We start from the raw sequence: 16714 nt of genomic DNA on the forward strand, positions 1-16714 counted from the left end.
TTTATTTTCAAGGTTTGGAGTTGCCTCTTCCCTCTTTATTGGAGAAAAGCAGGGAAGGGTCCACACCCTGGATACAGACTATGAGGAATGAGAATTTCTGCTGGCAGGGAGAGGTTCCAGCTATCTGGGATATTCTCCAGCTTCCATAGGGTGAGCAGAGGTGGCTCTAAAATGCAGATTCCTCCCAGGGGTGATGGCACCTTTCCAAATCCTGATTGTGTTTTGTCAGCACTTCTCTAGCATTTTTGACTTTCTATGAAAGGCTGGATGGATTAAATAGCTGGGTTTTTTTGTGGGTTTTTTTGGGTTGGTTGGTTTGTTTGTTGTTTCTTTTTTGTTTTTTGTTGTTGGGAGTTTTTTGGTGCTGCTCCTGTGTGGGCAGATTTTTGCCAAGCGCTTCCATCCCTCTGCAGATCCCATCCATGAGGCACAGAGCAGCAGAGCCCTGCTCACTCCTAGTTTGGAGTTTCTCCCACGAGTCACTCTTGTTTTTTCTCGTTCTCGGGACCTTCAGAACAGTGAGAACATCCTTCTCCCTGTCGGCGACACCAGCACGTCTTTCAAATGGGTTTGTGTAAATAAAACTGGGGATTCTGGTGATTTTCTCCCTCTGCACTGCTGGTGTCTCATTGCTGAAGTTCTCTGCCTGTTGAGGAGTGCAGACAATGCAATCAGGCTGCCTGTGGTGGCAAAGAGCTTCTTCCCAAGGTTTTGGGGTTGCTGGATCTGTGCAAAGATCAATGATCCCAGATTTTCCCAGTGCAGCAGCCCAGTAAATTTGTTGCTGAGTATCCAGCTTCAATTTCCATTTCTCAGATGTGCTGGATCTTAGGAGAAGGTATTGATAAAGACAAACACTTGTACTGGCACGGAACTGGTGGAAAAATGGGAATAAAAAATCTGTGAGTGGAGTCCAGGGAGAGTATGGAAGAAATTCAAAAGGAAAAGAAATGCTTGTTCTGGTTAGTGTTAGACTCTGCTGCAAACTGGCTTGTGAGAGCAGCACAGAACTGAGCGGAGGTCATATTCCCTTCAAGAGGAAAGCAGAGGAGTCAGTTTCTGTGGTGTGATTTGTGATAAACTCCTACCTGAGGCTGAATATTTTTGGTGGGGGGGAGGAGAGTAATCTTGATTAGGGACTGGCCAAATGCCACTGAGATCCTGTGATGTGGCCTGCACACCTCTCTGGGTGAGGATGGTGGTGAGAGCATGACTCGAGCCCTGGAGCTGAGCAGGAGTCAGAGGCAGGGTGGGTGCTGCTTTTCCCAAGGGAACAGCTAATTCTTAATCAGGAACCGGTTTAACAAACCCGTTGTGGCAGCTCGAAGCTGCATGTGTAACACCCATTAGAGGTTCTTTGCTCAGGTGTGAATGTCCCCTGGCTCAAAGCTGTGACAGTGCCACAGTGCTACTTTGCCCGGGACCAGGCTGGAGTCTGTCACCTGTCGGGCAGCTCAGCTGAAGGTGGGATGTGAAGGGCACTGGGAGCAACCGGGACAGCGGTGCTCACACCCACAATGGTCAGGACAGGGATGTTTGGGGTCCCCAGCAATCAGGATTGATCAGGACAGGGATGTTTGGCATCCCCAGCAGCCAGGATTGATCAGGACAGGGATGTTTGGGATCCCAGCAGCCAGGACTGACCACAACAGGGATTTTTGGAGGATCTGTGCTCCAGAAGCACAGTGAGGGAAATGGTTTTACCTGAGCCAATGACAAAATCTCTCCTCAGCGCCCTGAGCCCAGCTGAGAGCTGACCCAGCTTGGTTTGTGGGAGGACTGGGAGCTCAGGAACATTGACTGGGGAAACTTCAGTTCCACAAAATTGCCTGAGACTTATCTTCAAACTGTTCCCTCTTGTGGTTTTGTCTGTGACTTTAGAAACACTTTTGTTTTCTACAACTGGCAGAGTAACCAGCTGCATCCTCTCTTAGCTCTGCATTTCCATGGCAGAATCCACTTCTGAGCTCAGGAAGAAGTGGAAGTAGCTCAGGGCAGAGGGTTGTGCAGGATAAAGCAAGAGGTGCCTTCCCAGCCCTGCTTCTTTGCATAAAGAGCCTGGCTTGTCATATGTTTCATGTGTATGGTTTAATTTTAAAAAAACTAAAAAAAACCCAAAAAAACACACCCAAAAACTGAAAAGAAAAAAAAAAGCAAAAAGCAATCTGTGCTCTAATTTGAGGACACCATTTAGTGATTTTAATTGTGTGACAGTATTTTGGTATTTTCAATACCCAGTAGTAGGTTAATGACTGTTCCTTGAAGAATGGATTTTATATAACACAAGTCATTACATAAGGCGGCTGATCGTGGCCTGAGGAGCAGAGGAAAATAACTATGCAAAAATACAAAACTCAGCACCAGCAAACTCTGCTTTGGTCACCCCGAGAAGCCGAAAAAAATGAACACCTGGGTTCTAGCAAGGACAAACTCTCCCTGAGGAAGGCTGAGGAGTCGGAGGGGAAGGCACTGCAGGACATCAAGCTCGCTGCCACGCATTTCCCACGTGCTGGCTGCAATAGCTTCCGTTCCTCCACCTCGCCCCGTTTGCTGTAAAAGGAACAATAACAAACAAGCAAAAAGTTATCGGCTGGTCATTTATTTTCTTTTCATTTTCCCAGCAGCTCTTGGACGTGGAGTTGGACAGACCGACACCACGATGGAACAAAGCCGTGGAGAACTTGAGGCACGACCCTTTCCTTGGCCTTAGGGACAAGAGACGGGACAAAGTTCTTTGTGTCACAGAAGTATCGGGGTCTCTCTGCATCACTCGGCCTTTCCCGGGGGACCAGGCGCAGGGAGGAATTGCGGCTGGGGTGGGATTTGCTCCCCGCTCCAGGCAGGGCCGGCCACCCTCTGCCTCCCTTGGGTGCCCTTTGGCTGCGGGGCTGGGACCCCCGCGAGGTCCCCGCGGTCCGTGCGGGCACAGCCGGCTGAGGGAGGCGCCGAGGGCTGCGCGGGGCCGCGTTAGAGCCCGGGGCTCGCACCCCCGGCCGCGCCCGTGCCCGGACCCCCGGGCGGAGAGAGGGCTGGGTGGTCCCGGCGGGGCCGAGAGCGGCCGGGGCCGACCCCGGGCGGAGGAAGGGCGGGGTGAGGATGGCGTGTGGCACTGGAAACGCGGCCAAGCGCCGCTGCCGGGGCTCCGCGTGCCGCTGCGGGGTGGGGGGAGCCCCGCAGGGCCGGCCCGCAGAGCTGCCGCCGCCGCTCGCCATGAGCCGCTCCCGGAGCAGCGCCTCCCAACGTAGGTAAATGCCCGGGGTGGGGAGGGGGCAGCCGGCGCTGCCTGGGCGCATCTTCCCCCTCGCTGCATCCCGCATCCCTCCCCTGCATCCCGCATCCCTCCCCCAAGCGGGGCCGGCCGGCGGCGCGGAGCCACCCGCGCCCGGGAGGGGCTGGGCCGGGGGTTGCCGGCGCGGAGCGAACGTGGGGAGAGCTCAGCCCCGAGCCGGGAGGGTTCGTGAGGCTGATTTTATTTGGGAGGGGGTGAGGGTGGGCGCGGTGATTTGAGGGCTGGGGTATTTTTATTTTTAATTTTATTTTATTTTATTTAATTTTATTTTATTTCCGATTTTTATTTTATTTTATTTTTATTTCCGATTTTTATTTGGCAGCGCTCGGCAGCGGGGATGCTTTTGGGGAGGGTCGGCGGAGAGGATGCGATGAGGCTCCCCCGGAGGGGGTGATTTTTTTGCAGCCTGCCTCCTCCTCCCCCAGCCTCTCCCCCCCACCCCGGGTTTGGCTCCCTCGCTTTCCAGTTGCTGCATGAGGGCTGTGCTTGTACCGGCGTGTGCCCGCTCCCGGAGCCGCGCACCCGCCGCCACCGCGGCCGGGGGGAGCCCGGGGCCAGCGGCGGGGGTGGAATTATTATTATCATCATCATTATTTTTATTTTTACATTTTTCTATTTTTTTTTTTTTAATTTTTTTTTTACCTGTCACATTCGTCCTAGAAAAATAAAAAAATAAAGCGGGCAGGGCGCGGGAGCCCGCGGCAGCCCCGGCACGGGGGAGTGCGTGTTTGTGCGCGGGGGGCGCCCCGCCGCCCCGCCGCCCCCCGCCGCACCGCAGCGTGCGGGCAGCGAGCGCGATGCGCCCCGCGCTCGGCTCTGCGGAATAGTGCGGCCGCCGCTCGCCCTCCGCGGGCTAGGGGCGCACGGACCCGACCGCTGGCCGTTCCCTCTTGATGTCCATGAGTGCAAACACCATGATTTTCATGATCCTGGGCGCCTCTATCGTTATGGTAAGAGATTTTGCTTATCTCCCTCCCCTCCATGGTCCTCCCTCCCCCCCCCGCCCCGCTCCTTTCCACCTTCCCCCTGCACTGTCCCTCAGCCTGTGCACCTCTGTGTATGTGTGTGCATGTGTGTGTGCCCCATCGAACACTAGAGATTCTTTTCTTGATGACTGCTTCAGTCTTTGGCAATCAAACTGGAGTCAATGTTTTATTCCATCATCCAGAGTTGACCAGATGCCTTGGTTATGGGCTCTTACAGGCAATAGCTTGCTTGATGGACATGAATGCGTTGTTGGACAGATTTCACAATTACATCCTACCACATCTGAGAGGGGAAGACCGAGTTTGTCACTGCAACTGTGGAAGGTGAGTTACCTGCAGAACATCTCCCCTGCCCCCCAGCCCCTTCCCACCTTGTCTCCCTGGGGAGGAGGTGACCAGGGAGCTGCTGCCTGGGAGCTGGGCTACCGTTTTTGCATTCTGGCTGTGTCTCACCTTCCCCAGTAGCTCCTGCATGAGCAGGGTGAGGGTGGAGGGTGGGGGTTGTTTTTTTTCTTCTGGAAGAAGAGTTTTCTGTGGGCTTGGAAGTGCATTTTCCTTTGTGTGCACGTTTGTGTACAGGCATTCAGGTGCCCTGGGAAAGTGAGTAACTTTGATTGATTCAAACGTTTGTCATTTTGCCTTTTGTTGTCAGTTGGGCCATGGTGTTTCCCAGCCTGTTTGTGGTCTGGGCATTGCAGTTGGTGGTTGTGTGGCTCATAAATGAAATGGGGTTTGGAGAAATGAGAGGATCCCTGTACAGGCCAGAATGTGGCTGCCTAGGACAGAGTCACTTTGAGGCTTTGCAATCTTAGATCAGATTTTAATTCTTTGTGGCTTTTCCTCCTGGGAGCTGTGCTGCTGCTGGACACAGCACACTGAGGAGGCTGGGCTGTGCTTTTGGGTGAGCCAGGAGTGTCAGGGTGGATGCTGTGCCACGAGCAGTGCCTTTGCTGTGCACAAGTTTATGACTGGACAAATCCCTCCCTCCCTCCATGGCTCTTGGGAATGCTTAATTCTCCTAAACAACATCGCTCTTGTGTGTTGTCACTGGAGTGCTCAGCTTGAAACTGGGATCTGGCTGCTCTGGAATCTGTCCAGGCCCAGAGCTGAGCTCTGGGGAGGTGAATTTCACCCTTCTCTGTGAGACTGCTGCTGATGATCCTCATCCTGCGCTCCTGGAGGCCTGGCTCCCCTCCTGTGCCTGGTTACTCACTGCCTGAGGGAGAGTTTCTTGCCTGTGGGGGAGAAAAGCAGTGTGAGGCTGTGCCAGCTAAAGGACATGGTGGGAGAGCCCTCTCTTGCCACATCCAGCCTTTAGGTTTGAGCTTTACTCCTCTTGGAGCTGCCTCTGGAGCCAGCTGCACCCTGTCTCCCAGGCATCACAGCCTTCTGGAGTCCCTGGAGTGGGAACTGGGCTGGAGCTGGCATGTGCTTGGCTTGATGAAGAGAAAATGTTTTGCCCTTCCACACTGCCTCACGTTCCAGAGGTGATCGGGGCCTTCCTCCCCATGGCTCCTCCTCAGCCTCCTGGGACAGAACAGCAGAGAAGCACTTCCAGGGCCAAGAGCAGCCAGGCCTGGGGGATATGGCGTGGGGGATATGGCGTCTCCTTCTTAAGGTCAGTTTGAAAGATTGTGGGCAAAAAACATCCACAGTGTCTTCGACTTGGTTTTGTCAAGGATTTGCTTTTTCTTAGCCTTTTTTTTTTTTTCCTTTGAGCCCCCTTGACGTTTTTCGCAAGTTTAAGAGTTCCCCTTAGCTTCTTCCACAAGTTTTTCCTTCTACTGGTCACAGCTTGGTTCAGTGGTGGTGAAAATAGGCTGCTGGTAATGGACTGTTATGTTTGGAGTGGCTGAGGAGTGTCAGATGAGTGAGGTGAGCCAGTGAGGTGGCTTGGCTGAGTGTCCCCTCTGCACAAGGCTGAGGAGGTGGCAGGGGCACCCCTATCTGCTGTCCCTCTGTGCCTGCAGAGATGCTGCTGAGGCAGATAAATTGGCCGTGGCATTCTCCACAAACACCACTGGGTCATTTCTTCAAAAGTGCACAAAAACAAGCTTCCAAACTGCCGAGCACGGATGTGAGAGGAGGCAAAAAGCAAAGTTTATCCCTTGCCTCAGGTACATGGGAGCAACGGCTCTTGCCAACAGAACCAGCTCACGAGCGTTGGCTCCAAGCTGCTCCTGCCCTGACGAGGAGATTTCACAAAGCCTCCCTATGCTGTAGGACCTTGTGTTGACGTTTGTCCTGACCTGCTGCCCCAATGTCAGTGTTGGGAGCCCTCTGATTTCCAGGCTGGACGTGCCTTGTCCTCTCTGTCAGCTGTGCAAGAGCTCTGAGCTTGGCCCTGGGGTGGGAACCGTCCACAGCTCCCCCAGGCAGGGCTGTGTCCTGGAGCCTCTTGTCAGCACTGCTACCAGGGCTTGATGAAGAACTTAATTTGCCAATAACCAGAGGGAGTCCTTGGAGGAGGGAGCTGGCTGCAGTTCAGTGTGTTGCAGCGAGGAATGGGGAAAATCAGTAAATGTTGCAGAAATTGAAAGGAAGGAGGAATTGGAATAAATGAAGTTTGATGTGCTGCAATGATCTCCCTCCTGCCCTAGCCTGGGTCACAGTGTCAGTCATACCAAATAATTCATTCAGAAATGTTTTCCTTCCTCTCCTCTCCTCTCCTGGTTGTCTCCTTGCTCAGGGCATCAGAGTGAACACCTTGCCTGGGAACTGTCCAAGCACCCAGGCTGGATGTGAGTGTTGGGCACAGCAGGATGTGCTCTCCAGGAGGAACTGGAGTCTGCTCTGAGCTTATGTCCCTGTGAGGGGCTGGGAGCTGTTCCAGAGGGGGTGGCTGTGGGCAGGGAGGGCTGGCTCTGTGTCTCAGGTGTGCCAGGGGATGCTCTGAGCCCTACCAGGCTGTCCTCGGTGCATCCTCAGCCTGGATCCCCACTCCCCTGGCAGTGGGATGGAGCCTGGCTGTTTCTAGCTCCAGTTTGGGAGTCACTTGTTCCTGCCCCCACTTTCAGCTCCATCTGGGGCCAAGTGTTGGTCCCTGGGGAGGCTGGCAGGCAGAAGCACAAGCTGTGCCTTGGGGTGCCCCAGGCTCTGCCCACCTTCTGGGGGCTCTGGGACTGCTGGAGTCACCCAGGGGCATGGCCAGCAGGGCTGGCTACTCCAGTTGCCACCTCAAAGAGCTCCTCAAGTTCACAGAGTGGCCTGGGCTCTGTCCTGGCGGGCAGGGCTGTGCCTTTCCCTAGACTCTGCCTGTTCTCCCCTCTGTGGGACTCTGGCCCAGCAGGAAGGTCCCAGGACAAGTGCCAGAAATGCTGCACATTGCTTTTGCCATATTTTTAAGCATTCAGCATGTTTGCAGTGGCTGGGAAGGATCAGGACACTACTGAGGAAGGAAACCAACCCCATCTCCAGTTGCTGCTGGAGGCTGATCCCCAACTTCCCCCTTCCCTGTGGCATCAGGGTCATTGGGGCTGAAGCTGTTTGTTGTCATTTCATGCCAGGGGCAAGGGAGTGATATCTTGAGACGAGAGGGCGTGGGAGGTGCTTTTTAAGTCTGTGGTGTAAGGTGGGAATTGTGATATGGAGAGTGAAGAGGGCTGTGCAGTCAGAGTGGCTGCAGGGCCTGGAGCCCTGGGCTGTGGGGAGCTGGGGCTGCCTGCAGCTGCTCAGGCTGCCCTGGTCCATATTTGCAGATTTTTAGGTGGCACTGAGCTGCTGTTTTTAGGCTGGGTGAGCCTGGGCTGGACAGTGCCTTTGCCCTGGAGTGTCCCTGCTCTGGTGGCCAAGCTGGATGTTCCTCTGGGCTCTGAGGGGTGGCAAATGTCTTCCCCTGTGCAGGTGAGGTGTCACCATCAGGCTGGGCTGGGGCTTTCCCACTTCAGAGCACCTGAGCCAAGAAGGGCAGAGCTGCCAGCACCCCCCAGGCCATGGGAGAGCATGCACAGCTGGGAAAACTTCACTGCCTCTGCTTAGGAAGGGAAGCTGGGCTAGGCCTGGAGTGAGAAATTGAGCACAGAGACAAGGGTGGCACCTGAGCCTGCACAATCGGGATGGGTGTGACAGGGACTGTTCCTGCCATCACATCTGCCTCCAGGAAGGGGTGACAGCCACACTTTCTGGCTCCTGTTGACGCCCTGAAGGAGTGTGGCTGCTGGAGCAGATCCCTGGGGGAGCCTGGCATTCTCCATCCTCTGTGTGTGGAGGCATCCATGCTGGCTCAGGCAGCCTGGCCCTCCCTCCCTCGGCTGTGGCTGTCCCCAGAGAGGGCAGGGCTGGGGCTGGACTGCAGAGCTGCAGTGCTGCCCTCGTCCAAATTTCTCTGTCCCAGCCAGCAAAGGGTCCTCGGTGGAAGCAGAGAGCTGGCAGCAGATCAGGAGCTGGGTGATGTCATGCAAAGGAAAAACACCAAAGGGCGTCCGTGGAGGAGGCAGGGTGAGCTGGAGGGAACAGATGACACCTGGACGGAGCAAGGAGCCGCTAAAACAGCCTGGGGGGCTCACAAGTTGCTGGGCTGGAGAGAACAGGACCCTCCCGAGTGTGTGTCCTCTCTGCCACTGACCTTCTGGGTGACCTTGGCTGAGTTTTTCTTTCCCAGGGATCGTCTCCCCCGCGGGCAGGGCTGGGAAGGGACGGGAGCAGCGTCAGCCTCACCTGGGTGTCAGCACCCTGCAGCAGGGCTGGGCCCTGGCCAGCCTCGGGTCAGCTCTTCCTGCCCCAGGGATGCTCCAGCCCTGTTCTCCCCAGGCTCTGATCCAGGAGGGAAGGGCTGTGCTGGAGCTGTCCTGAGGAGACCCTGACGTGCACCAGGCACAGGAATGTGTGAGGAGGTTGCTGGCCAGGGCCCTGCCCTGGTGCTGGGATCTCTGGGGAGGGTGGCACTGCTGGCAGGAGGGACATGAGGGACATTTCTCCTCTGTTTCCTCCTTTCCCAGCCGCTCTGAGAACCTCTCTGTGCCCACACCCTCCGTGGGTGTGCTGGGAGTGTTCTTTGCCTGGTGCTAGGGACCACCAGCCCTTCCCTGGGCTCCTGCAGCTGTGCCAGTAGCATGTTTCCACCAGGACCAGGACCAGAGAGATGTTTTCGGTGGTGCCACCACCCTGCTGAGCACCCTGGCCTTGTTGGGAACAGCCCTGCGAGGCTCGGGGCTGCTTGGGACGCTGAGGAACGGCTGCAAGCTCAGGCAGGGATGCAAGACAGGGATCCAGCACTGGATAGATCCTGCCTGGAGGCTGGATAAGCCCGATTTCCCCAAATCCTGTTGCAGCTGGCGATGGGGAAGGGCTTGGTCCAGCCAGGATGTGGAAGCTGCAGCGGGAGCCCGGGAGATGTGACGTGGCTGCCACTGTCGCCTGCCCGGGAGGCAGCTGGGCTGAGCCGGAGCATCGGGCGCGCCCCTGTCCCCGTCCCTGTCCCCATCGGAGCGGGGGCTGTGGAGGCGCAGAGGCAACGCCGGACTCTGTGTGTGCTTAAAACAGTTCCGTGGCTTTTCCAGAGGCTCCCGAAGTGTGCTGTGGCTGCAGCAGCCGGCGCTCTCACAAGGTCACTGCAAGGGACAATAGCGCTGGGGGCAGCTCGGCAGCCCCGAGAGCAGAGCAGGAGCTGCCCCGCTTTGTCACAGGCTGGGGATGGGGACAGGGATCTCCAGCTTGGGCAGGCACATAGACCGTGCTGCCTGGTTTGTCACCTGAGCCTAGTGACAGCAGATCCAGCCTCTCCCGCTGTTCCCGGGAGTTAGTGGCCCCGGGTGTGCTGGTATTTCTGTCCCCTCTTTTGCTCACGCTCCCTGAGGAAGCTCCAGCACAGCCAGGGTGGGCACAGCTCAGGAGGGAAGGTGGCATGGGGTTAACCTAGCACCAGCTGGAATTGCCCAGGAATTGGCCCTCAGGAATTATCTCAGTAATTATTTGTTGCATCCTTTTCCTGTAAATAAACACTGGCAGAATGTGGGTGGGTTTGACTGTTTAGGGCCACATGTGGCACCTCTCTCACAGGGCTGTGGTCCCCAGAGACCTCATACCCAGCCCTGACTGGGGGCTGAGGTGATGCCAGGCTGAAGAGATTTCTGTCTCTGAAGGGGGTTTTTGTCTCTGAAGGAGGATTTTGTCTCTGAAGGAGGATTTTGCCTCTCTCAAAAGGGCTTTGGTTGGTGAAATGAGCCCTGGCTGGAGGATTTATGGCAGAGTTGTGTTCTGAGGAGCCAGGACCTGGTGTCCAGCCCTGCCTGCCCTCCCTGGCAGTGTCCTGGAAGAGCTGCTGGGGGTTTCCTGCACCTATCCCTGCTCAGCTCAGAGCTGACACTTTTCCTTGCTGGATCTGGTCCCCAGAGACAGCCAGAGCACATTCCAGTTTCCAGTCTCCTGGGTATGAGGTGGGGACCCTGGTCCTCTCTGCACTATTAATAATGCTGTGCTGATGAGGCAGGGTCTGATTCCCTCCCGGAACATCCCCAAGGGCTTCAGCAGCAGCAGAAAACTTGTGGGGGTCTGTCCCTACTCTCTTCCCCATCTCTGTGGCATCACTCAGTCCTGTTAAGGCAAGTAAAGGATAAAATTCCCTGCAGCCCAGCTCTCCCAACTGTTGAAACAGTAGGAAAATTTTGTCTTCTTTGGGCTTTGCTAAACTCCTTCCAGAAAACTACACAAAGTGGAAATGCAGATCATCTGTATGGGATTATTCTGGTGACTTAGGGTTCCCAAAAGCTAGAAGGCTGCAGGTCTCAGGTGCTTTCCTGGGGAGCTTTAGTGACAGGAGGCTTTTCTTTTAAGGAAGTTTGCACCTGGGATCTAAACTTTGGTTTCTGATCCTTGGGTAATGCGGTTTCTTAATCCAGGCAGGGCAGAGGTTTTGAATTTGGCTTTCCAACAATCCCTGAGCATTGTGGGGTTGGCAGAGGGAGGGAGGAACTCCACGACCTTCCTCTCCGGGTGAAAACCACCCCAGAGCTCTGTGCTCATCCCTAGCAACCTGTCCTGGATGTGCGTGGGAAGTTTGAGTTCTCTGAGCCTCAGGGGTGTCTGTGTTAGTGCTGGGGGTGTTCAGGTGACACAGCACAGGTGCCACAGGGCTTGTGACACAGCCCTGCAGATGACACACAGCCAGGCCCTGCCAAGGAACCTCCAAGGAGTCCAGAGTTTGTGGATTCAGCTTTTAGGCCGTGCCTGTGCTGCAGAAAGCAAAAGGGAGGGAGTTTGGGACCTGCCAGGTGTCCTTGTGTCATAGGACATGGCAGATGTGTGTGTTCAGGGATTTGGGAAATCATTGAGCATGGGAAGTGCCTGGCTGTGTTCATGGGAACCCTCCCATTCCTTTTTGGGGAGTCCTCCCTCAAGCAGCCCCTGGATTTCCCAGGGCCAAAAGAGGGAAGATCCCAGTTCCAAACCAGTCAGTGCTTGGCTGCCCTGAGCCCGGGGGATCGCTGTTGCCATCAGAGCTGCCATTTCCCGTCCCTTGCCAGCCTGGCAGCTTTCCCTGGCTGGGAATGGGGACTGGAGGGGCTGGTGGCCACCGCCAGCCTGTGCCAGCGCCGTGCCCGGCTCAGCCGGTGCAGGTGGCCCCCATTAAGGCATCACTGAGATTAGGGCTGTTTTCAGAAGGTTCCTTTGAGTGCAGGTTTGTTTGTGTAAATATTTGGACGTTTCTCAGGCGTGATTATCGAACAACCTGCACCTCATGAATATTCAGAGGCCTCAGCCATTGCCTCCCTCTCCTCTGCGGGTGGGAGAGGGGCCATGCCTGGCGCAGGGACAGGGACGGGATGCTGGGGACACTGGGCAGCACTGGGACAACCCCTGCTCCCTGAACTGGGGGCACTGGTAATGCCAGGACTGTGCTGGACATCACCTGGCTGGGTGTGTGGCCACCCCTGGGTGAGGCTGGGCAGCCTCGGGGCTCCCGGCTGAGAAGGTGAAGGGCTGTTCAGAGCAGCTTTGCATCCTGCATCCCCCATCCTCCAGGATCCTCCCACCCTCGCAACTCCCGGGGACCTGTCACTGCTCATCCCCTCCCATTCAGCCTCCACAGCCTTGCCTGGCTTGTGTTTTTTTGGTTTTTTTTCTACTCTACAACTCCCTGACTCCATCCCTGACATTTCCCTGCTTTTCCCCAGGTGAACTTGGGGGGTGTTCTTTTTGGTGTTTTTCAGCTTCATCCCAGGCTTGGTCTCCATCATCTCATGGCACAAACAAGCCCAGTCACCCTCCTGGCATAGGGCAGCCTCTCCAAACCTTGGGAGCCTTGGGAAGCTTTGGAGCTGCTGCTTTCCCCCTGGAGATGTTCAGGGCTCTGGGGGAGCTTTGCCAGCTGCTCCTGTGCTGGGAGGGATTCTTGCTGTGTGCTCCAGGCAGGAATTGCTGTCTGCTCTTGGAGGGACCCCCACAGATTTCCCTGGTCAAGGATAAGCTGATGTTGTTTTGGAGCTCGTGGGACTTTTCCAGGACTGAGAGGCTGCAGGATGAATTCCTCCCTGTGCCTCCTTGTGGCTGTAAACTTGCAAATTCTTTAAACTCTGATGTGTGAGAGAAACTGATGCCTTTTGGGGCTACCTAAAAACAGAGGCCAGACAAAATTAAGGGAATAAAAAGCAGTTCTATTTATCAAAGGGCCTTCAGGTGCATTTAGGGCAGACAAAACCACCCAAAATGAACCACGGCTCATGGGTTTTTATCCTTTTTTAAGTTGGGTCCATTTGCAGACTGGGGGTTAATCCTCCAATTCCAGCTTCAGGAAATGAAGGAATTTACCCCAAGTTTGCTGCCCCCAACTCACTTTTGTTTCCATCTCTCAGGCCTGGGGCAGTGAGGTGTCCTTGATTCCCAGGCCAGGAGAGGAATTGCTGTGTCTGCCCAAAATGGGAAGGCAGCAGCTCCCACTGTGTGTGGAGTGTAGAGTTCTGCACTGAAGAGCTGCAGGGTTACAAATCCATGGAAAATAGAAAAGCTGAAATGCTAAGGCATCAACACAAGCCTCGTTTCACTGACGGAGACGGGACACAGAGCAGCAAATCCTCCCTGGGGACACCCATGGGCTGCAGGGAAGGGACAGGATAGCTCCCCCTCCTCCAGGGGATGGTGGTGGTGGCACTTTCAGGGCAACACAGCTGCTCTGGTGGCCTCTGCCTCCAGCATGTGCCCTCTGCATCCCACGGGTGGCCTCCTGCTGGCCTTGATTTCCTCTTCTGTGTTGTAGATGATGAGCTGGGGCACAGGGAGCCTGTGGCAGGAATGTGACATCAGTTCCAGGCCTGGGGTCAGGGTTGTTTGTGCTTTCCTCCCTCCCTCTCTGTTGACAGCAGCACAAAAAGCCAGGACAGTCCTTCTGCTCCTGGGGATGGTGGGAGGAACTGGGAGGAAAGGCAAAAGAAAAATCTCCACTGAGCTTTTTCCCCCTTTTCTGTCCCCTACACCAGGCATCACATCCATTATGTCATCCCTTATGATGGGGACCAGTCAGTGGTGGACTCCTCGGAGAATTACTTTGTGACTGACAATGTAACCAAGCAGGAGATTGATCTGATGCTGGGACTTTTGCTGGGCTTTTGTATAAGCTGGTTCCTGGTGTGGATGGACGGGGTTCTCCACTATGCTGTGCGTGCCTGGAGGACCAGCCGACGGTATGGTAAGTGCTCCTCCTCCTCTTCCTCCTCTCCCTCCTCTTCCCTCCATCCCTGCCCTCTCCTTGGAAGCTGGGGGTGCTGGAAGAGGTCAAGCTGCTGCTTTATTTATGTGGATTTGGCACAAATCTGGCCAGGGATATCCCAGACCTCTTTGTCCCTCATTATCCGTGATGCTTGTGGGGTGCTCGCAGCTCAGGATGTTCCATGATTCTGTGACCAGAATGATGGGGGAATTCTGTGGGCAGAATACCTTCAGGCTGCACCAAAATTCCCCAGAAAAATCTGGATTTCTTTTTTTTCCTAGCTGCTGGGATAACAGCCTGGTGTTGTTTGTGTAAACCTGTGACATTGTGGTGACAGTGACAGACATCTGGTGTCAGCTGAGGTTTTCCATTCCTCATCTCTGACCAGATGTGGAGATGTTTTTGTTTAGTTGTGCCATCAGCCCTACAGAGAAAAGGGTTGGGCAGAATTGTCAGGCTTTGGAGCATTTAAAATCCTGAATTAACACACTGAGAAGGACCAGCAGATGCTCCTTCAGAGGGTCCCTCTGCCCCATTTTCCTCCCTCAGCACAGGCATCCCATGGGTTTTCGTATTTGGAGGAGGAAAAAAAAAATGTCACGAAAATGTATTCAATCAGAGAATGACTTGAAATTCCCTCAAAATGTGCCTACAAATCTCCATCTCTCCAACTCTTGACTGATGCTGCTGTTAAATCACAACTCAGAGGGAAAGGAGAAGCATGCAGGAGAAAGATTTATCTGCAGACCTATAAGAAATTCTAATTAGGGAAGTGGACTCTCTCTTTCTAAAAACTCAGATAAAAAATGGTATTAATTTCCCATTAGTCTTCCCAAATCCCCAGCAGCCTCTGTGAGTAGTTTCTGAGTCAGGATTCTCCCAGGGCTGTGCTGCTGCTGTTTCCCAAGCAAGGGCTGATTTTCCTGTGAGATCTCAGGTTCTGAGAACCAATTTTGGGGCTGTGACTCCTGATTTTCATCAGAAATCAGAGGAGGGCTGGTAGGAGCTCTCCTTGTGCTGAGATATTCTTCAGAGCTGGGATCACCTACCCCTTATGAATGGAGGCTTTTATTTTTAGTAATTAATTTAGTATTTCATATACTTTTGTTTCATTTTTTCCCCCTCCCTGTGTACACCTATTTTAAGGCTTTATAAAAGGCTTGGCCAACGGTGCAATGAACCTAAATATTTCCTATTTATTCAAAATCAATGGTGCAAATGAGTAATTTTAAAGACACTAAGCAGAAATTAATTTCGTTTTTTGTTGAACAAAGCTAGTTTCCCTCTGCAAGGAGAAGTGGTGCCTGTGACTGTGAGACTGGGGCAGGGGAAACACAAATTCTGTGCTGGTACAGAACGAGGAGTGCATGAGCACCACTCAGCAGTGACTCAATGTCACACTGGGGCCTGATCAGCTCCAGCTGTGGCCTGTTACAATAACCTGCAGCTCCTTCCTGATGAAAGAGGCTTCTCAAAATAGAAAATATTCCACAGGAGCTCAGCCTGTGCTGTCTAGTAGCTGCAGGGCTGAGCAGGACAGTCACCACCATCTCACAGTCGTGGACTCATTTGAGATGGAAAAGACCTCAAAGATCATTGAGTTCAACCAATTCCCAGCACAGCAGCTCATCCTTGTGCCATCTGTCCTTCTCTGGGACTCTCCAGTTGTCCTTTGAGGGACTGGGCTCTATTTTGGGGTGGAACCATGAAAAATTTTCATGGAAATGGGTGGCAGCTGAAATGTTGCTGCAGGGAGAGGTTCCTGGGCTGAGGGGTGAACTAATGGGTAAAAAGTGGGTTAAAAAGTTATTGGAGGCAGAGGGTGACACTGGGGATGGTGGCAGGAATTGGGAGGAGAAGTCTTAAAGCTGCCCTGGCCATCCTGGCAGGGTGGACAATGTGCTCTGCTCAGCCCTGAAGGGATCTCAGGGGTGGCTCTGCCTTCAGCAGGGCAGGAGCAGCCTTGGGACAGCACAGCCCTCACCTCTCCCTGCAATCCCTCACCTTTCCTCTCCTCCCTGCCTTCCAGACAACTCCTGGTCTTGGATTCCGAAATTTTGTAACTTGAAGGAGTTGAGGAAACGTCACCACCGGCAGTACGAGGAGGCCACCGGGAACATGGTGCACATCAAACAGAAGCTGTACCACAACGGGCACCCCAGCCCCCGGCACCTCTGAGGAACCCCCACCCTCCAGGGACTGCAGCCAGCTTTTAAAACACACAGGACTCTGCTCTTCCTCCTCGGGAACAGCCTCTTGTTTGTTCCCAAGCCAGCTGAGGACACGGATTTTAGGGATCCATCCTGAGTATACATGGGTGGACACGCCACGATGCACAACTAAGCCAGTCCTGGATGCTCTGCAGCCAAGACTTTGCACTGTGTTCCACATTTTATTGTCAGACTCGTGTATATATGTAAAAAAAAAAAAAAAAAAAAAAAGAAAAAAGCAGACAAACAAAAAAAACCAAAAAAAACAAAAAAAAAAAAAAAAAGGAGAGAGAGAGAAAAGAGATTTGCATTATACTTTCAATCCCCCCCACCTTTTCCTGGCATTCACGGCTGTCCTGCACATCCTGCTGGGATTGCTGGCCAAGGGGATGGAGGTGGGACAACACAAAGAAGATGCAGAATGTCCTCTCCAAGAGCTCCAGCCCCATTTTTTGGTCCTTTGGCTCGGGTTTGCCCTGCTCTGCCCCTCCCGTGGCTTGACTGGTCACAGGTTTGGATGGGGACTGGGGAAGCACAGTGTCCCTTTTTGTTTTGCTTTGGTTCATGTTCTGGGTAGCTGCTGTGGGGG

The 16714-nt window shown here is 54.1% G+C and overlaps 1 protein-coding gene across 2 annotated transcripts; it reads left to right on the forward strand.

Moving 5' to 3' along the window:
* The first annotated feature begins 4087 nt into the window (after positions 1–4087).
* TMEM240 (transmembrane protein 240) lies at positions 4088–16304 on the forward strand. 2 transcript variants are annotated; one of them, XM_005530426.3, is made up of 4 exons: positions 4088–4239; positions 4493–4599; positions 13686–13894; positions 15945–16304. In XM_005530426.3, the coding sequence occupies exons 1-4, from the start codon at positions 4183–4185 to the stop codon at positions 16091–16093; spliced, it is 522 nt and encodes a 173-aa protein (XP_005530483.1). In that variant the 5' UTR covers positions 4088–4182; the 3' UTR covers positions 16094–16304. The 2 variants fall into 2 exon arrangements, with proteins under 2 accessions (XP_005530483.1, XP_005530482.1); XM_005530425.2 differs by lacking the exon at positions 4088–4239 and having other exon boundaries at positions 4400–4599.
* Positions 16305–16714: the final 410 nt, after the last annotated feature.

Source organism: Pseudopodoces humilis, chromosome 24 (genome assembly GCF_049639895.1).
Source record: "Pseudopodoces humilis isolate 2021_Gansu_Grassland_sample_001 chromosome 24, ASM4963989v1, whole genome shotgun sequence".
Lineage (NCBI taxonomy): Eukaryota > Metazoa > Chordata > Aves > Passeriformes > Paridae > Pseudopodoces > Pseudopodoces humilis.

Excerpts from the sequence above, each read along its gene's own strand:
- TMEM240 (XM_005530425.2), top strand. The coding sequence starts at position 4,400 with ATGACTGCTTCAGTCTTTGGCAATCAAACTGGAGTCAATGTTTTATTC. Across the intron at positions 4,600-13,685 it reads TGTCACTGCAACTGTGGAAG|GCATCACATCCATTATGTCA; the intron begins GTGAGTTACCTG and ends CCCCTACACCAG. Across the intron at positions 13,895-15,944 it reads GAGGACCAGCCGACGGTATG|ACAACTCCTGGTCTTGGATT; the intron begins GTAAGTGCTCCT and ends CCTGCCTTCCAG.